The following is a 27,414-nucleotide window of genomic DNA, read 5'->3' on the forward strand; positions in this document are numbered from 1 at the left end:
AAGAAGGCAAAACAAGGTGTCAGAAAATAATAATCAGAGTACAAACTGTAGCCAGACTTTAGGAAAACAAGCTGAAAATATGAATCAAGATCCTTGAGACTATTCATGGTCTTTGACTCAGTAATACCACTACTAAGACATCCTAAGGAAACAACAGACTATGAGGGATTTAAAAATTACTTAAGCACACAGATGCTCACAACAGTTGGTTATAATAATAAATATTTGGAAACAACACAGGTCCTCTCCACCCCCCCCAAAAAAATAGATGACAATGTTTGAATAAAAGTCATTAAATGGACTATTTATTATGTAATCATTAAAGTGGTATTTATAGATATTGCAATAGCACATAAAAAGGTTTGGTTATAATGGGAATGAGCTCAGATTTCCCCTAGGGGAAACTGCTTTATAGGAATATCATTTGGGCTTTGGGAATGAATGGAGCTATTTATCTTTCCTTTCTGAAGCCAGGGAAATATATGCAGTGTTCCAAAGTACAGCATAGATATTCCTACCATCACGTCTTGGCTCTTGCCTGTTTCCATAAGCTTTCCTATTTCTTACATTCATTTTGATTTTTGCTGTCTTTCAAGTGCTAATTCACCCTACTTTCTTCCATGATGACTGCACGATTATTCTAGAATGCAAAAACATCTTCATCTCGCAGTCTTCTACATTTTCAATCACGAATCACAATATCCCAGTGTGTCTCAAGCAATATGAAGGAAGTCATGAATGCCTCACCATTAAGTTCACATAGAGAGGTTTGCAAATGTCTTATGTGTTTAAGAAAGGAAATAAAACACAGAGCTTAAAATGTGTCTGGCATCTGAAGCCAGATTCCATTCATTCAAGATCCAGCTCCACTAGCTGTGTGATATTGAGGAAGGTACGTAACTTTTCTGGGTTGCCATGTGATGCTCTATAAAATGGAGATAGTAATACCATATGACTTTATCATTACATGGTAGACTAATTATGCATTAAACTCCCATAATCAAAACCTCTTCCTTTTAATATTAACTTGCACTCATAGGATAGCATGACCAAAATATACTGTACCTGTTTAGAAGTTTGGCTTTAACTACATAACCTTCTAAACCTGCACGTTGCATCAAACCAAGAACACGGGTGACTAACTCTGGTGGTCTGAAAGCTCTGCTCATTGGTTGGGTTGCCAGGGGTTGTGTGGATTGCAAACATTGGTATACCTTCAGTTATTCCTCTGGAGAACAGAATACAATGCAGAGAAGGCGGCTTCTAACCAAAACAACTTACAGACACGACACAATAGGGCTCAATGACAGCTCATGGGATAAGTGAGAGACTCACATATCTTCCCTATCTGGAGACAGGAATTCCCCACATGCTCACCACCTCCTTCTTCAACAGTCTTGAAGGTTTTGAACAAAGTGTATTTGAAAAGAAATGTAACTTGTATGCCCAATGTCTTTATGTGTCATCAGGTAAGGTGGAAGGAAAATTGAAATGGAATGATGATAGATCTACTTTTACCAGCAACCCGCTCTGTCTAAACACGTTGGGTTCCCATTGTGCTATTTCTTAGAGTCCATCATACCCTTCCCTTTACCCAGACTCCTCTCTTATCCACAAAAGCTGGACAGAAAGAAGTTAATCCTACATGTCCTCAGCCCTGTTGGTTTACATTCACTAAGAAGCACCATAATGAAAAATTAAAACACCCTGAAGAGCTTGAAGAAACAAAGGATTAAGAATACTCAAGAAATTATCAGTTTTGAGTAATACGAACTGTCTTACAAATCTGAAGACTGTATATAATGTTGTGTGGATAACTGCTTCAAGAACACAGGCCCCAACACACCAAAGACATTGCCATTTCCATGGGAGTGGGGCTGTGAACTTGCTTGGGTTGTTTCAATCTGAGGGTGTCCTCAAATACCACCGAGCCTGCTACCTGTGAGATTTGAGGGATCAGCTACCCCTCTGGTAGTTTTCTTATGTGGTGGAGGGCCAAGGGGCCTAGGGGCCTATGTATTGTCTTCTGCATTTTGGCAACTTTCATCTCTGATGCCCCATGTGGGGGGCAGCGCAGGGGGCTGGGAAGGACAGGCTTTTTGCAGGCAGGAAAGCATGCCTTGGTTCACTCAATTTACAAATCTGACTGAAAACAATGGTCCTCACCCAACTGGGGAAGGGGAAGAAATCAGTTAGAAGATGACAAATTCTTGAATTGCACAGGCATACCAGGTGTGTTTGCCAGCCCTCACAACCATCCAAGGACCTGATTTCTCCTGGCTGGGTGCCCAGAAGGGAAGAAGGAGCCTAACAGTGTGGCAACCTATCATAGAGCACTGAGCAATTTCACAACAAGGGGAATAGAAGGTGTTATAAAAACAGAATGGTATTTTTAAGGCTTTGTGTGTTGAGTCTCCTGCTCATCAGCTGGGATAGCGTTCCATTAAAAATCAGCACCTCACCTCCATTGATTTTCAACTTCACACTTTTTTAAAAGCTGGAAATATTCTATTTTTAGCCTGATAGATGGAGAAAATTAAAGGAGAAGAGTATCCATAGAGATGAACTCCTCGACATAGTGTTAAATTAGGAGAAAGTGAATGGAATAAGCTATGAAAACTCATAGAAATGTTGTCATGTGATTTTGCCAAAATTTGGGCAGCTCTGACTTAAATTTTCTTCAAGGTTCTCACCATTACATTGATGGCTCTTCTGGTGGTCACTGAGCATCTCACAAGGGCACTGATGTGACAATCTAGAATCCAGACAGTACTATACATGTCTTGCAATGTGTCTATGCAAGTAAACATTGTTCTTGGCTACTTAGGGATGATATCTCTGGAATTAGGCTCAACACTCATAGGTTGGTATTTACTAGGAATCTTAAACAAAACATGTAATTTTAGCCTTAAAAGGGCCCACAAGATTTCATTAGTATAGAGTCTGTGAAGAAACAGCTTTGGAGTGACACAATGATATGCTTATTCAAGTACAAGAGCCAGGTAAAATCCAAATTTAATCTCTCTTAGTCCAGTGTTCCCTTCACTGTGTTCCAAATTTCTAAATAGAAAATTTTAAATAATATATTTCATTATATTCTTAAAATAAAAAAAAATATTTTTTAGCTCTATTTTAGAGAGGGAGCATGTGCACAAGCAGGGGAGAGAGACAGAGAAGGGGAGAGGGAGAGAGACAGAGACAGAGAGAGAGAGAATGCCAAGCACGTTCTACTCTCTTAACGTGGGGTTTGATCCCATGAACCTGGGATCATGACTTGAGTCGAAGTCGGACACTCAACCAACTGAGCTACCCAGGTGCCCCAATAATATACTTCATTATAAAGCCAGGCGGGGTTTTAGCCAGGTGGTATTTTTCATTTCCACAGGCATCCAAGAAATAGTAACATCATCTGTGATGACCTTTGGGCTGTGTCGTCTCTGATGTGACTAGACATCTCTGTGGGCATGACTGGTAAATGCTACCTTGCAAGGCACAGAAAGGCTGTCGAATGGCTGAGAGGTGTTCAGGGCTGACAGTGACGACAGTGCCCCCTGCATCAGAGTCTGATCTCAGCACTGCCGGCATCTCCCATTTGCTTTCTGAATCTCTAGGTGCCATCCTGGCAACAGCAGGAACTTAGGAAACCCTGGTGAGGTCCACCCCTGCTGGGCCTCACCGTAGTCCTCAGCAGCCCCCTGGCTCGGTTCTTACATTTTTCTAACAGTTCCACCTCCTACCTCTCTACCGTCGAAGTCAATTTCACAGCTCACATTTTCGATGAAATCTCCCACAACTATAGCCAGCACCTTCAGATCGTGTCTTTCTAAATTATCCTTACAGCTCACTTCACACAGTTTGACACACGATTCTGTAAACGGCAAACCTCTATTTTGTCGTGTGTTTTTGTTTGGTGACCCCAACGAGACTATAAAATTACAGTAATCGGGGCCCCGGCTAGTCATTTATTTTTTTACTCATCGCCCCTTATTCCTTGTGTGCTCCAGCCTCCCTCACTCACCCTGCTTTCTCTCTTACTTCTTACTATCAGCACTCTCCAGCCACGTCAAGCCACTCACACATTCAGTCTCCTTTTTCTTTTCTTTCTCTGCCACACTCCTACCAAAGATCAACTCAGGCCTTCTATTTGAAGCCTCCTTAACACTGACATGCCGTCATCGGAAGTTATCATCTAGATGCTGGTTCTCTCTGATCCCACAGCAAGACTGCAACTTTTGAATTGAGGTGTGCCCTTGTGACTTTCCTTAGCCAATAGAATGTGAGTGGACGTGATGTTTACCACTCCCAGGGGGAAACTTTCAACGGCCAGTGTATGCTTTCTCATTCTTCTCTCTGCCACAGCAACCTCCTGGATGTCAGAGCACCGCCAGTTATCCCAGAATGAGGACAAAGTGGAAGAGGGGCCCCTGCCAATGTGACATAAGCATGTAACACAGGCATGACACAACCACTGGTTACTTAAGCCACTGACAGGTCTAACCGAGTAGCCTAACCGAGCCCATCCAGACAACACCCTTGACCTAATAGCTCCCCTTGGTGAGCCTAGGGCACATGGTCTCTCCTCTGCCTCCAACACTTATTCCATTTCCTATCTGTGTTCCTGGCAGGCCACAAACTCTCTGAGGATATGGCTTATAGTCCTATATGTATCCCACATGGCCACCAAGAAACACGTGTTGAATGAATGAACCCAAAGAACCTGCCCCATGCTGAGCGCATCCTGAAGTCAGCACTGGCACTCCTGGAGGTGTGCCCATTCTGTGGGTAAGTCAGAACCACTCACAGTTATGGCAGGTGGCGCCACTGTAACCCGTGTTACTGCAGTTACAGGAGAAGCTAGTCCAGGACTGGGAGCAGCCTCCTCCATGTTCACAGTAGTTTGGCAAACACCTAAGGAAACAAAGCAAAAGCAAACAAAATAAACCAACTCAGTTGACATGAAGGGAAAACACAAAAATGTCTGATACCCAATTACATGGACTGATAGAAGAATTTGATCTTCCGTATTTCTATACTAAGTCAGACTTGAGTAACAGCAAAACAAGTCTTTGGCTTAACTGCAAGACACAGGTCTGTCCAGCACTACTGTGAGATGAAATGCTCACAGCTGATTTAGGCAATTACATGAAGCATTTCAACATTGGGGCAAATTGCCATTAACTTAAAGTTAATTTGAAGTGGTCAGGATCTGTAAGATTTTTCATTTACCATCGAACAAAATGTACAAAGATTGCAATTTTGCATTTTGGAAAGGTTTTGCATTTTTAAAGGAAAGGGAAAAGGGGCAGATAATTGAGGTCACTGTCCTCATGATTCTCTTCTGGGTGATGGCCAGGAATCTATTTTAAACTACACATGAAATTTGAAAAGATGTTACCTGCTCATTTAACATGCAAGGAAGCTTTATCATTTCAAAAAATGCCAACCCACCCTTAAAATGAGGCCTTTACTACTTATGATGAAAACAGTACGACTATTCTGAAAAACATTTTCACCACACACATTAAAAATTCTCTGAGGCATTCATATAATTTGACCCAGCGATCATACTTAAATGGCTCTATCTTAAGAATATATTTCAAAATATAAAGATTATGCATGCTAATTAACATCATTCACAAGGCAGCCATGATGAATCAATGTAGATGTCCAACATTAGAAAACTTCTTAGGGAATTTTTAGTACATAAAATTAATGGGCTATCATAAAGCTACTGCAAATGCTTAGCAAAAAGGATTATAACAAACTGAGACTGGATTAAGTGAAAATTCAAGATATTAAGCATGGCCACAACAAAATAAAATGAACACATTATATCACAAAAATGATAGGAAGGACAGACTTCAAGCACCACTTGAATTAATGGGAGTGAAGGCAAAGGTTCATATCTTCTGGACAGAGATCATGGGCTTTAGGGTCACTTATATCTGAGTTCGAATCCCAGCTCAGGCATTTGCTGCATGATGTCTTGGGGCAATTAATTCTCTTCACTTCTTACACACGCAACTTAAAATCTCTATAGCACAGGAATGGTTGCGACAGAAATAACCTGGTGAATGCTCAATATTAATAATGAATATAATTAAGAGTAAAAGCAGTGATAAATATGGGAACTCTTGAAAATAATCTTGAAATATAAAAAATACCATGAATTTAAAGGGGGAGAGGGTTTGAGTAAGGAAGTTACAGAAGTGGTCTAATACAATAAAAGGGTTCATCATGTAGCCTCTGAGAATGTGAGGCAAGCAAAAGTAAGATGATTTATCCTAAGTGTCCTATATAGGTAGAAAACCCTCCAGCAATGATTGTTTCAAAGCCCAGAAGCTAATATTCCTGCATATGTTCAGACGTATTATTAGAAATTTTCCGCTCAGCACAGCAAACGTACAATTGTGCTGACAGGGCTTATGTCTGGGGAAAGCATATCGGTAACTCCATAGTATCTAACTGTGGCTTAAAGAACAGAAGGGGGGAGGGGAAAGAGGAACCAGTAATTTTTCTATGGAACGTGTTCACAGAAACCAAGCAATCAACACATAAGCAAAAACAAGTGGTCCCTTCCCTACTCCAGATTGCATCCTTCCTCTTGATTCCCATTCCCAGCTCTTAGTCTTGGTCGAAGGGAAAGAAACAGGCTTGTCACTGATATGGACCAAAGTCCCCGCCCCCCACTAGCCTTGAGTTGTGGGGAGTTACAGAAACTTGAGGCATCAGTGTCCACATCCACATATTCCAAGCAAAGATGTCTGCCCCAGGGTGTACCCTGATGGAGAGTCTGTGGGGCTAGCCTGTGAAAGCCTACCTACCCTACCCCTGTCTTCTCTTACATCCCAGCACCTCCCTGCTTCTGGATCACACTGCTCCTGCAGGGCATTTTCTCCATCATTTTCCCCACTGGAATTGTCAAGTTGTTACACAACCTCTCTTTACCCCTATCCAACTCCATTCCACTCCCCTTGTCCCAATGCCAAACATGCACACACATACACACACACGTGCTCCCCTTCTTCCCCCAGCATATAGTTAATTGCTTTAAAGATGGAAAGCAGAACAAAGCCAGGTGGTGAGGTACTTAATCCTATAGTTCTCTTGGTTTCAGTATCAAGAAGGTCCACATCAGCCTCTTTTAACGTCTGACACTATAGAATACTCAGAAGTTCTCAGGGGCCATGTTATCATCCACAGGAAGAAAGCTTGTGGGCAGTGAGAGAGAGAGACAGAGATAGAATACTGGGGTGCAGAATGCAGCAGAAAGACCGAGAGTTCTGACAGTACTTGTGTGGCTGGTTTTGGTTATTCCAAGATTTGGCTGCACCCCTGAACGTCTGAGGGCTGCCTGTTTTAATCTGTATCAGGTGCTGTGAGATAACCCAAGATCATTCTAGAAAAAGCCCTATTCCATTCAGGCTGGCTTGAGTTGGGATTCCAGGACTTTCAACTAATAGAATCTTAACCTTTTGTAAAACATCACTCTATGAGTACAAAAACAAATGAAAACCCTTGTTTTCCCTCTATTCTATACGTTAAAATATTTTAAAACTCAAGATTGCCAAATTCAGTCTGGCATGTAGTAGGAGAGGCCTGAGGGAAAATGGTAAGAAATATGTGGGCACTTTGAACACATCTTTAATAAGCTTCACACAGACTTCATGTTGCAGTGTTAATAAACTCAATTTGCCAGTGAAAGGGTAGGATAGAAATTCATTGCTTATGGTCACTTTAAAAAATGATATATTTCTGAAAGGGAAAAGAGTACTTTGGTAAGAAAAAAAATCTAATATTCCTAGAATGAGAAAAAAAAATGAATGGATGTTTGTAGCTTGGTTCATTTTGGTTCAACGCATACTATGATTAGAAAAACTCATCTGTAAAGCTGACACTCAAAATAAAAGATGCATAACCCCAATTTGCTTATTTAACAAGGGCAGTTTTATGAGTATAATTTCCACATTCTTTAATCAGTTCATTTTAACTTGTGCTTTGTTTCTTTTTCTCCCTACTTGCCATAAACTGAGCACTGAAGGCATGACCCAGAAAGAGAACAATGGAGGTGTTACCAAAGTGAGAAGGGCCCACTAAGGGTGAGAGACCGTCACTATCTTAGATGTAAAGCCCTCAATTCAAATTGTTAGGAGATAATCACTCTGAATTCCTATCTCCTCAAATTCTAATGATACTTCATAGGCAACTGGATTTGGATGGATGTGCTTTCTCTTGGTGCACACTGGTTTAACAAAGAAAGCCGTCAGCATGAGCGCGACCCTTGCCTTTGTCCTGTCCAGGAGCCCAAACAAGCAAATGCAGGGATGTGTGTCAGCAAGGACTTAGAGAGTGGGAAAGACCCACTGGAAGCTATTTGCTTCTTTATCAAAACAGAGAATGCATGGGCTGAAGGGTGAGGACAGAAAGAGTTGAAGGAAAGGCAGATGAGAGTGAGAAATGGAAGGAGAGGGAAAAAATGGAATATGGACAAAAATTATAATGAGATTTAAGTGACAATTTGTAATTTTCCCCCGAATCAAAACTTGTTCTGAAAGAGAAAGATCATTGCTGGTTGGGGCTGTGGACAAGCGAGGGCAGAGGTGAAGTGGGAAGAAAAGTCCTCCAGACCGGTCCATGGACCTCTCCAGTGGCCACCACCCAGCCTGTGGGAGTGCATGGTTCTTGCTTCACTGCTGTTGTTTTCTGGTGTGGCAGGTTGTTCATAAGGATATACAAGAGAACAAAACATTTCTCTTTAAAGGCCAAAGAAGCTGCTTCGAAGAAGGGAAAGAATTTGTCAAGATGTTGGGAGATTGTGCCAGTCAGACGGCCAAAGATGGACATTTCTGAGAACGTAAACCAGAGCCCAGCTTCAAACATCCTGGCCAGCACAGTTTCTGCTAACCACAAGTTCTCTCCATTGGCATTAGGAAGAACAAAAAGACTGCCTGGAGTTTTCCTCAAGAATGTTCGGAGTGGTTATTTCCCCAACTTAGCTTTCACTGAGACCATGAAAAAGTTTCCAGCTGGAGCAGATGAGGCTTGAGAAAAGCATTAGGGAACCAGTGGGGTTCAAGATAGTTCCGGAAAATGTAGTCTGTCCATTCATTTATAATTTAAAAAGTTTCGTATACTTAATACCCATTTTTGGCTTTTCGTACACAAAAACCAGATTACTGAGCAATAGACATTGCAAGTCTCATAAGTATATGCCAGTGACTTCTGAGTTTATACTCTGTGCTCATAAATGCAGCTGTCTGCTTCACAGCTCCACTTGGGTGTCTAACAGATGTGTCAAACTTTGCATGTCTAAATTTATGTCCTGCTTCTCCCCCAGCCCACCTTCCACCCATATCCTTCACCATCAGGTGACAGCAACCCCATACTTGACACTTACTGTCTTGAATCCCTTCCCTCAGTCCAGGTCCAAGGTAGGAGCAAGCCCTCTGGTTCTGCCTCCAGAATCTGTCCTGCATCTGACCACTTCCCATTACCTCTATTGCCACCGCTGTGGTCTGGGCCACCAGCATTTCTCGCTTCAACAACTGTAGTCTTCAACGAACTGACCTCCCAGCTTCCACTTTTGTCAATTCCCAACACAAGTGCAAGTGAGATCTTCTTAACCCTTAAGGTAGGTCGTACTGAAACTCTCTAATGGCTTCCTGCTGTATTCAGGGTAAAAGAAACATCCTTCAAATGACCTACTAGTCCCCGCTGATCTGTACACCCATTAATTCTCTGAATTCACCCCTAATCTTCTCCCTTTTCTACATCTGACCAAGCCACAGAAGCCAGCTTTCCATCTTTCCAGTTGACCTCCTCATTGTCCCTAAAGCATACCAGGGATGCTCCTTTGTCAGGGTCTTTCACTGAGATTCCCTCTGTCTAGAATGTTCTTCCCTGGATGCCTACACAACCCACACCTCACTGTCTCCCTGTCTCTGCTCAAATGATACCTTATGGAAGAGGCCTCCCACATTTATACTATTTAAAATTGCAAACCCCCCTTCTGTCTACATACCCAATCCCTTCTCTCAACCCTACCTCTTTTGTCTACCATTTTACTGTATCTTCTAAACCATTGTATACTCTGCTTATGCGCTCAGTTTATGATTTGTTGCCTATCTCTCCACACAGGAAAGTAAGCTCCATAGAGTTGTTCTCTCTTCTTCACTGAGTATCAATGCAGTAAACAGTAGGTGCTCAATAAATGATTTTTGATTGACTGGATGAATGCATGTATGAATGAATGGATGAATGGATGGTCGGATGGATGGATGGACATTTCTGGAGTGCAACAGTCAGCTGAAGCTGCCCGCTTTTAGCGAAGCCTCTTTAGTTAGCTGCAGTGTATCTGGCCTTCTTTTGTTTGTTATTACCTGCCTGACACTGAGAAGCACAATAAGAGGTGAGTGGGGATGAGGGGTGACACAAGAGCCTCACTTTTTTTTTAATGGTAAAGAAATAGTGATACAAGTAAAGAGAGCTTTCTGCACAGTCATAGATGAAGGGCAATTTAAAGAAGGGAGAAAAACACAGCGAAGAGGTGGTGAAGTTGATGCACACCATGAATGGATCCTCTTTAGTGGTCTTTATGGATGCACAGAAATGATGTAATCCCTTCTGATTACTTGTGACTACTGGGCTGTATTGTTGGGTCGCAACAATTTTATCTCCCAGGTACTTACAGGGATAACCGGCTCCAAATTGATCTGAAGCAGAACACTTTTGAATGATGCCACTTAAGAGCTCCTGAGAGGAAACATCTAGCATTCCTGATAAGCTGTGTGCAATTTCTGATAGATATTAATGAGATAAAAAGGCTGTTTGGGAAATTCAATTTACCTATCTAGCTCACATTGATTACTGTCACCTTTAACCAGATATTCCAAAATGCAATGACCTTTAACCAGCTTTGTGACTACCCTAATGATGTTTAACCAAACATCGTTTTCATGGCTAATCTCCTACAAAATACGGCCACCAAGAGGCAATTTAGATTTGCTTTCTTGAAGGCTTTCCTCTTACCCCCTTCCTCTTACCAAGCTTAAAATGAAACTTGGAGATGTGCACACAGTCATATCTGAGATGTTGCTTTAATGGTGTCATTTTCCCCATTTTATAAATGAGGAAAGTAGGACAAGATGAGAGTAAATAACTTGTCTAACTATGAAGTGACAGAGCCAGAAACGTGAGCCACGCTACCTGTCACTGAAGCCTGTATTCTCAAACACTGTGCACCTTCTCTCCAATGGAAGATGATCCAGCTCCTTACAAGCAAACTCTCAGCATGCATTAGGACATCACTTCTGCCAAGAGCGGGAGGGAGGGAGGCTTCATGTAGTTGCCCACTGATTCCAGAAACTCATTAGCAAACTTAGAGCTGCGAGGTTAGACTTTTTCAAGATATTTTCGGTAGCTAAAGAGGTCTTAATGACAGTGAAAACTGTGTTAAATGGGAAGAAATAAACCCGAGGTAGAGAATAAAGGACATATTATACAATTAGTACAATGCTATATAATTCATTCTTAAATTCTATAAATTCAGGGATAAAGCATGAGGAAAAGAGGTTTTGATCTTGTTTTCAATCTCTTTTCACTACCAAATTGTTGAATTCTTAAAATTATTAAGAAAAATAGAAAATATACTCAGGACTCAAAGTTGGCCTTTGAATTCAGGGCTATAGACTTCATGGCCAGTCCACCAGGATGTCATGGAGCCCTTGACTGAGAACCCACACATAACCAGTGTTCAAGGTGTTCCACTAATATCAACAAAGCTCATGTTTCTATCTCTGTCATTTAGCAGAGTCAGTGTCTTCTTTAGGCACACAAATTTTAATGCCAGAAATTTCTGAATTTAGTATCAAAAGTTTAAGATGAACAAAATCTTAGTATTAATATTTGAGGGTTAAGAAGGAATAAGGTACTGAAAGAGAAAAATGGTCCCAAAGCCGATCTCAGCCAGAAACTTTTGTATAATATAATCTACATCTTGCTGGGAAGAAATTAGTATAATTGACTTTGATAAATATGCTTAAGCATATTTATCATGGATTTTAATAGGATTAAGACCAATGTCAGTCGATGGTCAACCTTACAGGGAACCTGACTTAAACAGTCTTGCATCAAGTCCAGGAGTTTAATAATCATTAATTTTTTTTTAATTCAGTCTAACAAGGGACATATTTAAAAGGCCCCTAAATAAAGCCTCTGCCAAGAATGGATCTTTGAATTGGCCGGAGATGGGTCTTTTATCTTGTAGCAAGACTGAAATAAAACTTTGAATTTGCATTTGTAATTTTAAAGAAATTTGGCCTATGTGGCCTAATTTGGCCTTATAAACACCAATTTAAAAAGTGTAAGATGACCAACTTAGACCTTAAAAATCTTCCTCAGTAGAACATCTAAGATAAATAGAGTTCACCAAAGTTAAATGTTCGTTTTCTGGATGCTTAACTTGTAGAAATATTTGTGGCATTAATGCAGTAAACTGAACAACTTGGAAAGTAAATAAATCATATTATAAATGTAGTTTAATACATTTGAAGGTATTTAAGTCACTAAGTCCATAAATGGGCTTAAGCATTATTCAAAGGGCTTTAGACCTGAGTGCTAATACTTGCTAGACTTACAAGTAGAATATGGTTTTAGAAGCTGAATTTACAAAGTTGAAAAGAAAACCATAAAAAAGCAAGATTTTGAATTCATAATTTTAAGAAATTTAGCATCACTCTTTGAAAGAAAAATGACCTTACAAACAGTCTAACTTGCATGAAAAAATCCTCCTTTGTGCATGCCCCACTTTCATCATACCTGTTGTTGGCTGATTAATCCAACAGGAGTTCAATTTTACCTTCCTAACCCACTTTATGGGGGACACTGTGCTCATCCACAGGCTCTACACGGTGCCCTTGATTCTCACCTTGAAAGCAACTTCCACTTGGACGCTGAATTCTATCTCTAGTTCCCCTGCTTCAGTGTGGCTCTGTCACTTTAGTGAGTACTTTTTGGTGAAAATAGTAGATTTTAGGCTCATTCTGTTAATCAAATTCTCCTCCCAAATGTTCTAAACTCCCTTAAATAGTATTTAGGTGAATGTATCTCTTGAAAACCAGCTAACCTTGGATTTTATGTTACTTTTCTTAATTTGTAAGTGTCAGGGAAAAACTGTTACACCCTTTTATTTTCATTATTTGTTTTTAATATTGGACAGTGGTTCTTTGTATTTTTTTTATGATTTCTGAGTATTTCTTCTTATTTTACACATTGTTCCTGTTTGGCCTTTGCCTGTTACACACTTTGGCGTTGATGCAACATGTGAAGGCTGTTGCCACTGACTGATGTGGTGGCATTTCCAAAATTTAAATTATGTATCTGCTTTGACTTAGCAATTCCATTTCTTGGAATAATGCCCTAGAAATACTTTCTTAAATGCACAAGGATATACAAGATAATTATCATTATTTTTTTTTATTTTTTAACATCTATTTATTTTTGAGACAGAATGTAAGTAGGGAAGGGGTAGAGAGAAGTGGGCTCCAGGCTCTGAGCTGTCAGCACAGAGCTTGATGTGGGGTTCAAACCCACAAACCATGAGATCATGACCTGAGCCAAAGTCAGACATTTAACTAAGCCACCCAGGTGCCCCAAAATTATAACCGTTATTAACAACTCAAAAAAATGGAAACACAGTCCACCATTTTGGGAACAGTTAAAGAAATGGTGGTACATCCATACTACAGAATGTTATGAGGCAATTAAAATGAATACATACATCTATATGTAAGGATGCTGGAAAGTTCTACATGTGTAATATAATATTAAGTACAGAAACTGCACTGCAGAATAACATGTTTAGCTTCTGCTGTTATGGCCCTCATCATTATAAAGAGAAAATAAGGTCTAGAAGGAAATGGTCCAAAATGGTAATCTGCTAATAGTGGTTAAATGTGGGAATGAAAGTACCATCCCACTCTTTATTGATTTCCGGCTTGGTCATTGCTTTTACAACGAAACTGGAGAGAAATATATACACGAGCTTACATTCATATTTTATTTTGCTATTAGACAAGAGCAAAGAGAAACTTTTCATTTAAGAAATGGTCTGTAAGAAGAGTCAGGCTGTCCCAAGACACAGTGTCAGCCCAGATAGGGGACCAGCTGGACAACAGAAGAGATTCAGATGAATGAGTCTTGTTTTCTGCTTAAAGCTACAGAGGCTCAGTGAGCCCCCCAGGTCCCTTACTAAAGCAGAGCAGACACTCAAACCCAGGTCCAACTGACCAACCTTCCCCTCCCTCATTAAACTCTGAAAATAAAATTCATTGGGTGAGGCCTCTGTTCCTCTGGAACAAAGCCCACCTGGTAATAGAGTCCTAATGATCACATTCATTATGGACCTCTATTGATCCATGTAAATTTTAAAAGTCTCGTGTAAAAATTAAAAAAAAGAGCATCTTTTGTCTGAGAAAATAAGCACGCAATGGTGTGTGTCCCTGAATAGCTATCCTTCTATGACAGTTATTTATTTAAACACACGCACTGTTAGATACATGCACATCCCCCCAAAAAATCCCCAACCTGAACACAGCTAGAGGAACTCATCTGTTTAGATGAGCCTGAAAAAATACTCAGTGTATGTCTATAAACACCCACAGAAAAATTTTGTCCTCAGTATGAAATTTCCCCTTTCCGCATTCCCCATAACAGATTGAAATGAGTAGGACATCCATTGGCAGGCCTTTGAAATTCCCAAATGTTCAGATAAATGGTTACCTACAAATGAGTCTGAATGTATTTATGCTCCATTGAGTTACTTCCCTTTTTAAGAATTCTCATCCCTTCTTTATACAGCTGAAGGTCAGTTTCAATTTCTATATGCTTTCCTTGGAGACAAAAGAACAAAACATTTCAATAGTCCTCAAAATGCAAGCTGACTAATGCAAGCCTTTTAATGAAGCTCATACATTAAAAATCAGCTAGGTTGCGTTCCTTTGTCTGTTTGCTTTAATTAGCAGCCAACTGCATTGATCTTATTTTGGTCAGATAGCTTCTCTGAAAGCTTTTGAAACCTATTTCTATGCCTCTCCATTCTAACAATTACCATAATCCCATTTTACCCCCACAGTTGGATCTTCATTATAATTGAAATTTGTTGTAATTACAGCAGATGCAGACATTAAGGAATTAAGTGAATAAAAAGAAAAGTGTCAGAAGTCAGCTTCCTAAATTTCCCAGGGTCTAGTTCACAGCAGGCAGCCAATTGTCAACTGTTGCTGAGAAGATCCCAGGATAATGGAGGAAGCAATGGTGGTGCACCTCCCGGGAGTACTGTCCACCTTTCACCCAGAGCCAGGCATCCACAGCAGCACAGCTCTTCCCTGCCCTGGCTTTTGATGGCCGAATGGGAAGGTCCTCTCTCCACTCTTCTGCAAACCTAAGGTTCATGACCAAGAGATGCTCAGTGCTCTGCAAAGGCCAGTTCTTTAAAGCAGAGGATGTTCCGATTCAAGAAGAATGTATCAGTGTTATCTATTCCAAAACTGCTAATATGAGGAGCAAGCTGAGGCCATGAAACTAATAGCAAGTCATTGCTACCTGGTCACTTTACAAACAAAGATACATACCCCTCCCACCCCCCCAACACACGCTTTCTCCAATAACAAAATAATGTTGTTGTTGTTGTTTAATCATAAGGGAAGAGAATTCCCTATCAGTCTGACATGGGTCATTCTGACTAAATAAGGCAGAATTGAATTTCTGTAATCAATCCATTTGTCTCCATGGCCTAGAAGTGATTCAACAGAATGGAAAAGCACCACACAATTTACAGACGGTCTCTGGACTTTACGGGAGAGAAATCTGGTCTGGGTTCATCTACTACATATCAGTTAGGTAAATGGTTCTGCGTGCCTTGCACTGGGATGCTTTTGTGTACCATCATATAGATGGTGTATCAATTGTTATGTTAAAGTGAGTCAGGAAATGCAAGCAAGAGGGTTTTCCAGATTATTACAGTGGTCTCATTCTTAAACATTAGAACATCATTCATATCCCACTATGAATGGGAACAATTCTGTTGTCTGGCTCAGTGCTTCTCAAATTTTGGTTGAAATGTGATACAGTAGGTCTGGGGTAGAGAGTGAGGTTCTATATTTATAATAAGCTCCCTAAAGATGCCAGAGAACTGCTAGTCCTCACCTTGAATACCAAGGATCGATTTCTAGCTCAAGGCTCGAGTTCTAGTCCATAACCATCCTGCAGAGATGGATCAGGGGATTGCAAAGTTGTGAGGATTATTTTTTCCCTTTTTTAGTTCTTGGGCTCTTTTTGCAATTATTTCGTTTTTTTAATTTTTTAATATTTATTTATTTTTGAGAGAGAGAGAGAGCGAGAAAGACAGAGCACGAGTAGGGGAGGGGCAGAGAAAGAGGGAGACATAGAATCTGAAGCAGGCTCCAGTCTCTGAGCTGTCTGCACAGAGGCGGACGCAGGGCTCGAACCCATGGACTATGAGATCATGACCTGAGCTGAAGTCAGACACTCAACCAACTGAGCCACCCAGGTGCCCCATAATTTTGTGTAATTTTAAACCGAAACATTATAGTTCTCTGGGGCACCTGGGTGACTCAGTCGGTTAAGCATCCTGCTCTTGGTTTTGGCTCAGGTCATGATCTCACGATTCTTGAGATCGAGCCCCATGTCGGGATCTGTGCTGACAGCGTGAAGCCTGCTTGGGATTCTCTCTCCCTCCCTCTCTCAGAATAAATAAATAAGCATTAAAAACACATTATAGTTTTCCAACGTGTTATGTATCAGATTTTAATACACCACACTAGCTATATGCTAGTTTTGTGCCCTGGAGAATTCGATGTCAATCTTCTGCCTTCTCTGCACTGTATTCGTGGGAATAAGGATGTACTAACATCATCGATGAGGAAGGATGCTGCAGTGCACCAGCTGGGTCCCGTTGGGTCTGCTCAGGTCCCAGAAGGTAGAGTGGGCATTGCTACACTTAAACCCACTTAAATCTATTTAAACCCAGCCATGCTCGGGAACATCTGCTAGCCACATGCTCTTTCCACTGCATAATAACAGAGCAAAAACAAGTGAATGGATGAACGTGACATCAGAATAATGTCATATTACAGACAGTAATAGCAATGACTACCCATTTATCTGGCTCTTGTATTTATAAGGAATGGACACAGTTCTCCAATTTGAAATTTAAAAAATATACCTACTTTTGAACACTTCTGGATAAATCTTATTGCAAAATATCAGCTATTTCAGGGAAAGGTATTCAAAACCTGTATCACTTGGCAGCTGCTTACGTATGTAAATCAGGGTTTTCTAAACTTTTAAAAGAGTAACATAAAATGAACACCAAGGCTCACACACGACTGCACATGCGAGTCCTCAAAGTGCTTCATTGGTTTCATAAACCAAGTTTAGAAATATTTAATTTGAGGGGCGGCTGGGTGGCTCAGTCGGTTATGCGTCCAACTTCGGCTCAGGTCATAATCTCACGGTTCGTGGGTCCGAGCCCTGTGTCAGGCTCTGTGCTGACAGCTCAGAGCCTAGAGCCTGCTTCAGATTCTGTGTCTGTCTCTCTCTGCCCCTCCCCCACTCACACTCTGTCTCTCTCTCTCAAAAATAAATACACATTAAAATGATTTTTTTAAAGAAATATTTAATTTGATCTTCAAATATTGCTTTTAATCTTTTATAGATAGCCCTACGGTTTTATTTGGCAAAATAAAAAATTTTCATTGCCAAAAAACAAAAAACAGAAAGAGAGAAAAACCTCTTATATACAGGACAAGAAGGACACAGGTCGTGATTGGGTTCATTGAATCTCCTTCCAAGGTTTTATTTTGCAGGCTGGCCTGGCTGCTGTGGTCACCACCACGGCCTCTGGAACCCACAAAGAGAGAGTGTGAACATCACGACACCAAGTATCCAGGTTGCTGATCCATTTGGGAATGTCTTCTGGGAAGGTTCTTTGATTTTCACTTTAAAGGTCATGCTATAAAATTAAACCTGAGCTGGGGAATGAGGAGGTCTACCAGAAGGTCTCATTTTTGAGCATGAAAACTCTTCTATGAGGAAGGGCTGGTCTGGGACTGTCCCCTTGTGTTCCAGCTGAGGAACAGTGTGGGCTCCTTCACAGACAGGGTGCATTTGGACAACCCGGACGTCACACTGGGGAGCTCCAAGTTCAAATCCTAGTCTGCCATTTTCTAGCGTGTGTGCCATTTGAAGTTTTGCAGGCTTTTCTCAGCTTTAATTTCCTCTTTAGTAAAATTGAGCTAAAAATCATCTCCAAATCATTTTGAAAATCAAGTAAGGTCTGGCAGAACATGACTCCATGTAAATAAACCCATTATTCTTTTCACGTATACTTGCAGGTGGTTTGTGACCCAGGCCAAGACTGTGTGTTTTCTTTTCTTTCTATCTGTAACAGATATGTATTTCCCGGCTCATGGAGAGGGAGATTTATTTGGTCTGCACATGGCTAAGCCCAGTTTGCTCACTGGGCTTGTTGATGCAGATCTGACATTTCTATTCTCTGTTGCTAACCTCAGGAGCTGCTAAGAAAGGTCACACTAAATCTTTGCTCATTTAACTTTTACCAGTGTCCTGTCCACTGCAGCAAACCCGGCCTCCTGGAGGGAACTGAGCAGTCACTGCTCTGGTTTAGTTAAGATATGTGTCTGGGCCTTGAGGCCTGAACCCCGCAGGGGCAATGCCCTGCCTTGTGGTAAACTGCTAGTGACCACAGGTGGTGGCTAGTCATTCCAACCACAGCCAGGGAAGAGTTTGGTTGGCCCCGGACTTTGTGTCTGTTCCAGGCACAGGCTCTGAATCCGATCTGACCTCAAATGCTATGACCCTTGCACGAGGAGATTGTGGAGAACACAAGAAAGAAAGAAAATACCGAATCCTTCCTACGATAATTATACACACATTTTTCCCCCTTTCAACTTGTTTAGACTCTTCATTATCTAATTTACACATGTGGAAAATGGGAGCTGAAAAGCCTTCCATTAAGGAGAAGCTTAGTTGAAAATATTCAAAATTTAAGCCATCTTAGGTCAAGAAGGAGACACAGGCCCACAGAGCACAGTTAAGAGCTGAACCCCAAGCCGGCCAGGGGGAGCCGGGATGCAGCTGGACCTCAGAGAAGCTGAGCCTGCACACCTGGATACAACTAGGCCGTTCATGGCACCCTGGCCTTGGCTGTGCTCTGTGGGTTGATTTCCCTCACTGTGCCTCTGTCCCATCTTCCTCCCTGTGACAGGGAGGATTGCTGGGAATAGCCAAGTTTTGCAACCCAAGGTGTCCCCTATGAGAAAAGAGCTTTCCTCTCTAATGTCAAGTTTGGGACCTCCCAGAGGGGGCCAATTTGGCCCAGCTTGATGGGTCAGTCCACTCTGGCCGAGGGCTAGAAGCCTCAGAAGAATCCATTTCCCACAGAAATATGGGGTTCGTGAAGGGCAGGAGGAGGAGTGACCCCAGACAACAGCAGGACAAGAGGCCCCAGACACATAAAATTATAGGTGGCTTCTAAAGGACTGTCCACAGTCCCCATTTTAACACACTAACCTTCACACAGCCTGCATTCACTTTCGCTTTTGTATGAGAATCCTGTCAGGGGTGCCTGGATGGCACCAATGTTAAGCGTCTGACTCTTGGTTTCAGCTCAGGTCATGGTCTCGCAGTTTCATGAGTTCAAGTCCCACATTGGGTTCTGTGCCGGTGGTGCAGAGTGTGCTTGGGATTCTCTCTCTCCCTCTCTCTCTCTGCCCCTCCCCTTTCATGCTGTCTCTGTCTCTCTCAAATCAATCAACTTTAAAAAAAAATATTAAAAAGAAAGAATCCTCTCTGTCATTTGAGGCTCCACACATGACATCCCAAAACTGAACCCTCATTCCCAGACGACTCTGTCTCTTTTCAAAATTAATAATGCACACAGCAAAGTTCAGCCCGTCACTGTTCATCAACTGTATTTTTATTCCGTTGGAATTGAATGACATGCTGACAGATCTTAGATGACTGGGGCCACCTGGCATTTCTGTTTAATATTTCCCTGCATGGCTAAGAAAAAAGTTGCTTTCACTCCCTCCTACGTCTTTGGTAGGTACCACCACTCATCCACTGCAGTCTTTCACCTTTGAGTCTAAATTCTATCTTGGAATCCCTTGGAATATCGTCCAAAGCCACCGTCACTAGCATCATGGTGGGTACAAACATTGCATCCGATTTGCCAGCTCTAGAGTTTCAGGAAATAAATCATACACTGTGCTCTACCCTATGCTGTCTGAATTTTCCCAAAATATTTATAGACGTGAAAGAATGTTAACCTCCCTACCGTTTCAATAAATGCTACACTTGGTGTGCTAGACTTCGTGCCATGCTATCACATCATTATTTCAGCTAATCAATAAAACACCCCTGTGAGACAGTTATCGCTATCTCTAGGAAAGTGAGGATCACATATTAAGCAGCTTATTTAAAATTACAGAAGTGTAAAAGGCAGGCTGTAAATCTCGGTCTATACAAATCAAAGGAAGAAGTTCTAGGCATCAGAATTAGAAGGAAAAAAGGGAGGGGCACCTGGGTGGCTCGGTCGGTTAAGTGTCCGACTTCAGCTCAGGTCACGATCTCGCGGTCTGTGAGTTCGAGCCCCGCTTCGGGCCCTGGGCTGATGGCTCAGACCCTGGAGCCTGCTTCCGATTCTGTGTCTCCCTCTCTCTCTGCCCCTCCCCCATTCATGCTCTGTCTCTCTCTGTCCCAAAAATAAATAAATGTTAAAAAACAAAAAATAAAAAAAAGAAGGAAAAAAGGGGGTAGAGGATTCACTTTAAAGAAAAAATGTTTGTTTTATTGAGAAAAAGGAAAAAAAAAGGAGGGCCAAGGTCTGCTTATGATCCTCTCATTCTCTTTAACACCAGCTTTTGAAGTCTCTTTGTCTAAACTACTGAACACCTCCTGGTGATTACTCTGACGTACTATATACTTCAGGGTAGCATTTCCAAAAGTTTCTTGTGTGGATGAGTAGTCTGTAAAGAAGGGTTTCATGGTAAATATATTTGTGATGCTGTGAACTTCTTCTAACTAATTCCCCTCTTGCATAGCTTAGAAGTGTATGGTACACACACACACACACACACACACACACACACACAAACTGCCACCACCACATGACACACTGGGAAATCCTGCAGTAAAGAAACCCATTTAATTTTACTTACTCCAGCATTTCTCAAACTTATTTGAACAAAGAAATCATTTTTCAAAGAATACCATTAACATCAGGCAGAACTAGAGTGTTGTTCCCCACTGTGTAGAGAAAATTTGGATGAAACTGTACTATGATGAGCTCAATAAGGAAATTTCATTGTTTAATCTGCTGACACAATATTTCTAAAAGAGTGATAAACAGACATCCTGGGGTGTCTGATAAAATGCATATTCCATGTCTCTAGCTCATTTGGACTTAATCAGAATATCTGGGGTTATAGAGTCCAGAAATCTGCATTTTAAAAAAGCATCCTAAGTGATTTTTATGCATTCTAAAATTTGAAGCTATTCTCCAATAAGGTTGGGGTTAAATCTTAAGATTACCTTTAATCCATTGGTAGTATTGGAAATTGTGCTAGGTTAACATCTGCAGTCTGGTATGGATCTTTATTTGAGGTCATTTGTGTTAATTAATACAAAGACTCAGGTGAAGTCAACCATTTGCCTACAGAGACCCCCATTAGGTAGCCTTTACCTTGCAAAGCATTCCATCCAAAGGTAGGGCTCTCAGCCTCCAAGCACTGAAATCCAATTTTCACAGATGATCAGGACCACTAATCATCAATATTATGACTCATGCAAGCAAATCTAACAAGAGCCTGGTGCATACTAGAATTCCAGTTTAAGGATATACACTGAGAAGTTGAATTTACAAAGGGCCTGCTATTCCCACCAGATTGACCAACACATCCTTTTCCTGTAGGTAAGCTCCATGGATGGATTACAAAATATCAGAAGGCCAGCCATTTAAACTTAAAATCGGAACAAGGATAGTTCAAGGATTTCTGGGTTTAATGCCAGTACTGTCTGACAGATTGAATGATCCAAATCCACATTAGTGAGTGAACCCACACAAGTTTTGCTGGCCCCCAGGCTACTTCTTACTCCAAATTGCTTGGATTCAGGCAGGAAGGTTTTTGTTTTTTTTTTTTTTTTTAATTTTAATGTTTATTTATTTATTTTTTGAGAGAGACAGAGTGTGAGTGGGGGAGGGGCAGAGAGAACGGGAGACAGAATCTGAAGCAGGCTCCAGGCCCCGAGCTGTCAGCACAGAGCCTGACGCAGGGCTCGAACTCATGAACTTAGAGATCATGACCTGAGCCGACTGAGCCACCCAGGCGCCCCAGGAAGGAAGTTTTTAGAGAGCTATCAATCACTAATTCTAGCATGTTCTATGATACCTGAGATGAATAAAAAAAAGTGAAGATTCTCTTCTGTAAAAGATATTAGAAACTAAAGCCTTAGTGATGATATATAATTAGATGATAAGTATATATTTGCTCAAAATATGTCCTTATTTTGAAGGTAACTTTGAACTGGTCAACAGATACAGCAAAAGAATACTTGATATAGTAAAGATATCTCTTAAGCAACACAAATTTTTTGACATTTTGAGCTAAAAATAGTTAAACCACTTGTCTGCCCAGGATCTTGGGAGAAATTAAGGCAAAGAGTGATAAGCTTTTGTCTTCTGATACAAATGCTCTGAGGAGAGGTATGGAAAGGTATAGACCATGGTCATACACAGCCTGGACTGCTAAGGCTGGCATTATATACACTCATCGGGTCTTGATTCTGAGACCCATACCTCATCTTTAGGGTCACCGTAGGTGCATCTTCAGGTTGCTGAACTAGGAAAAAAATATACAGCTCCATGGGGACTGGCACAGAGAGTCTAGTCCTGCATTATCCAATATGGTGGACCCTACCCACACATGCTTATCTAAATCTAACTTTATTAAAATGAAATTGAATAAAAAATTCACTCCCTCAGTCATAACACCCACACTTCAACTGCACAAAAGCTGCTAGTGATTAGGTGTAGACAACATAAAAGAGATTGTTTCCATCACTGCACAGTGTTCTTCTAGTGGGCAGTAAAGGTCTAGCCCAATTAGTATTCAATTCACTCACTGACACAAACATTTCTATTACATCCCATAGGCTTCATCCATTCCTAGGGAGATATAGTCAGATCCATGATGCTCCTTCACTCTGACATCAGGAGTACAAGAACTCAAGGGGTATATGTCTGATGCCATTGATTGAGGTATAATTCAGCCTGGCATAGATACTAAGTGTGTCTTCAAGACAATCCTATGAGATGTTTAGCTTAATTTTGTAAAGGCAACATTATTTCTGTTATTTCTAAGTTGCTTGGGAGCCCATTAACCTCTAATGAAAATACTTGCTAACTATGTAATCTTGGAAAAGTCACTGAACACCTATAAACCTTAGTTCTCTACTTCGTAAAATGAGAATGGTTTATTTTAAACATTTTAGTATAGGTCTCCATAGATATGAGTAAGATAATTAGTAGAGGATAAAACCTAGCATGGCACCTGGCCCATGGCTGAATTCTACTAAATTTAGATGACACCTGTTATACTATAGAAACAAGGGGAAAATTTCATAGGAGAAGAAAAAAAATACAACTTCCATATACTTTTTTTTTTTTACAAAGAGGCTTTAGATGGCATTTGGAAAAAGTTGGAAGTGGCTCTCTCTGTTAGAAAGCACTAGAGAATTTGACACAGCCCAGTGAATAATAACAATGTTTTTTAAGTCTCTGCCAGGCATTTCCGAAAAAGAGAGAGAAAAATAAAGACGGTGACAGAGTATGGATTGTATATGATTCCGATGCTGCTCTCTGGGCTCACGGGAAACCTTTATCCTTCTTCAATGACTTCACTTTCAGATAAACAGCTGACATAGTTACAGACACGCTGGCACCCGTCAGTATCATTTTTTTTTAATCCCATTCCTAACAGGTGAACCATGCCAATTTCACAAGCTTTCCCAACTGAGCCTCCAGGAGGCTGTTTAGAGCTCGCTGAATCCAGGGGGTGCACTCCCCAGATCCTATTACCAGGAGACTGGTGACATGCTTTGACAATCACCGCAGACATTCTGTATGTTTCTCTAGAGCTGGCTTCTCTTCAGACACACTTTTCTTTTTCAGAGCTAACCCCCTTATCTTCTAAAAGCATAAGATTGTAATAAGGATAATGCGCTCGCATGCTTCCTTCCACTGTAATATTTATAGGCTACGTTGCTCAAATACATTGCTATGGTTTGCTTGTCTAATTTTATGATGGCCTTGCTAAACAAAAATACTCTTGCTCGCTAGTGCTTACAGAAGGAGCACTTAACACCACGTGAACGATGACAGCTGGCACCAGCTGCTTTTATTAGGCACTTGAGCTATTCAAATAGAGTGCCGCTTGGTGTGAACCACAGTGGGAAGTTTTCAATAGGAGAAAGAGGTGAAGGGTTTCAGTTCCCAAATCTTGGACAACGGTCTCCAGGGTGTGGGACGGGAAAAGATACTAAAGATGATGAAGTTCATTCCATCTCTTGAGGCGACACTACATCTGACTCCCAGAGGAGTGTTGAGTGTTGTCAGTTACACATGCATTTCATCCCCAGCCACCAACAGCAGATGCTGTTAAGGTTCAATTTATTCAACAAATGATGGCGAAGCATGCGCCCTCAACAGAAAGCATCAGTGGGCATATCAAGAACTTTCTCTGAGAGGGTGAAATACAGATCCAAAACAGGTGACAGTCATGATCGGGAGCTAAATGTAATAGAGAAAAGAAGTGCCAGGGACGGTCACATAGGTCTTGGTGAACATCAGGCATAGGAAGGGAGACTTGACAGGGTAGGTGGGATCTGAACTAGTCTGTGAGAGATGGGCAGAATTGGGGTAAAAGGAACGGTGTAAGGAAACTCCACACAAGTAAATAGCAGCAGGTGCCTGGGGACTAGAATAAGACCGGCTACTATGGGGCAGGGAGGGGGTTCACTTTGGAACTGAAATGCCCCTCGACTGCTATTTTCAACTCAGCTTGCTCTGCTTGCCTGTCACAATGCACCTCAGATGTAACTCCATGCCCCTCCGTGCCACAAGTTTCCCTGTGTACCCTGTCTGCTTTTTGTCTGGCTTTCTTGCTCTTGAGCTTTCCCGCAGGCAGAGATTATACGTATTCGGGAACATAGCAGATGCTCAGTAAGTGCTTATAAAGAGAATGATGAATTAATAGATGAGATAATGTTGAAGAGGAAGGAAATGGGAGAAGCGGTCAAGGGAGACCAAAGAGGCAAGCAAGGGGGTGGGGATCCTTGTCTTTAATGCCTCACTCCATCAACTACAAGAGGGCAGGGGAAACACATGTGCAGAATCTGAATTTCACCATGGCTAAAGTTGTAATAAAATCTGTATTTCGGGAACTAGGAGAGAGGTAGGGGGCAAACTGCCACTAAGAGAATAGTTCTCCGCTATTTTATTTCCCTATCTAAAAAGTGGCTCTACATTTAGGATAATTCCATCAAGAAAAGTTGTGTTATGAATTCACTATGATGGGGAGAATGAAGTGGTCGCAAATGGAAAATTTAATGCAGGCAGGAGCTCGTCCTCAGGGCGTCTTTTCATGGGTCCCTGTACGACCATGTCAAATGCGGATCCCGAGAAAAGGCATCACAGCATCACAGCTTTCAGAACGGTGAGGATTCGCCCTCGTCTCCATCAATGCCCGCCCTCCCTCTTCTTCTCAGATGTCTCAGACGTTGAAGAATTATTTAATATCACTGGAAACAATAGTAATTTGTATTACCTTCCTTACTATTTGCTCAAGTCCCTGCCAACCACATGGTCTCAGTTCCCCCCAGCATGTGGTTCTTCTCCAATAAACCCCAGAGTAGGAGCTTAGCATGAGTAAGCATGGTAATTAGAATGACCTTTAAAATGCATATGCCTCCTGTCACGTTCAGATTCTTGGGCTTTACCAAGCTGCCAGCTGAAATATCATTACCACCTTTACACTGGGGTTTATTTTGGATGGGAAGACATGGACCTGATTTTTGTTTTTGTTTTTGTTTTTCTATTTTGCTAAATGTAAGTGCAGCTAATATGATATTAGGAATGAGCTAGTAGAAGGTTAAAGGTAAACCCCTTAGCCTTGCAGCCAGGACAGCATATTTTGGGGTCGGGGGAATTAAAGGTATGTTATTATTACTGGAAGACAGAAGGATTCCCAGCACATTCTTCTTGGGGGAAATTTTGAGAAATTTGTTTTCAGCTAAAAACACAGAAACTTTCTTCCCACTAAAGAAAGCTGAGTTTCCCACCCCTATCCCCCTATCCCTCCCCCCAGCACACAGTGATTTCAGCAGAGGACATACAGGCAGGACACTGAGATCAGAATTGCCAGCCAGAGGTCTGTAGGAGGCATTGGAAACTACAAACCAGACTGGCAGTGAACAGTTGTGTTTGCAGAGTCTGAAGACAATGGCACCCACATGTCTCCTTTCTGACAACCACCCCCACCCCCTTAAAAGCCAGCTGCCTCTCAGTCTCTCCTAGCACTCTGTGGATCTGCTTCATGCTAATCACACCTTATTGAGGAGCATATGTGATCATTTCCATAATTATTGGGTTAAAATCTGTGTCTCTCCACGGAGCGTTCTGAAATCAGGGGCATGAAGACCTACTATGCTCAGCACATACATCCATCCTTAGCTCCGATCCAGGAGGTGACCCAGCAGAGATGTTCCAAATACAGGAGATGAGTGAATGAATAAGGAGTGCACGAACGACCCACAATAGTAACAAAGAGACTCCTAATCCAAGCATACCAGGAAGGACAAGCAGCAACTCTCTGTCCTGTTCAGCCTTGGATCTCCAGGGCAAAACAACAACAACAAAAAAGAGCCTGGCACATAGTAGGCCCTCTGAAAAGATTTGCTGAATGAATGTGTGGGTCACAGAGGAAGATTAGCAGAGTATGGGCGGTCTCTCAGCAAGCAGGACCAAGAAGTACATCAGGACTCACCAGATAGTGTCATATTTTTGTATCCTGTGTGTGTGAATATCTCCTGACATCTGTGCACACACAAATGTCCAGGCTGATGCATACGATTCTCATTTCAGAGTGTGAGTCTGTAATTCTCAATAGAATTATCTGGTCAAACATATAAACCTTGAGTTGTTTACCACTGTCTGGGATTATTATTATTGTTATTTTAATGTTTATTTATCTTAGAGAAAGAGAGCATGCAAGTGGAGGAGGGACAGAGAGAGAGGGAGACAGGGGATCCCAAGCG

At 41.5% G+C, this 27,414-nt stretch overlaps 1 protein-coding gene across 1 annotated transcript in view; it reads right to left on the reverse strand.

Moving 5' to 3' along the window:
• The window catches only part of CNTNAP5 (contactin associated protein family member 5), a 799,405-nt gene that overhangs the window by 305,308 nt on the left and 466,683 nt on the right, over window positions 1-27,414 (reverse strand). The window contains exon 11 of the mRNA XM_042994206.1: window positions 4,802-4,908. Coding sequence (XP_042850140.1) covers window positions 4,802-4,908 — 107 coding nt within the window. The remainder of the gene's footprint in view (window positions 1-4,801; window positions 4,909-27,414) is intronic.

This window comes from Panthera tigris, chromosome C1 (assembly GCF_018350195.1).
Source record: "Panthera tigris isolate Pti1 chromosome C1, P.tigris_Pti1_mat1.1, whole genome shotgun sequence".
Classification (NCBI taxonomy): domain Eukaryota; kingdom Metazoa; phylum Chordata; class Mammalia; order Carnivora; family Felidae; genus Panthera; species Panthera tigris.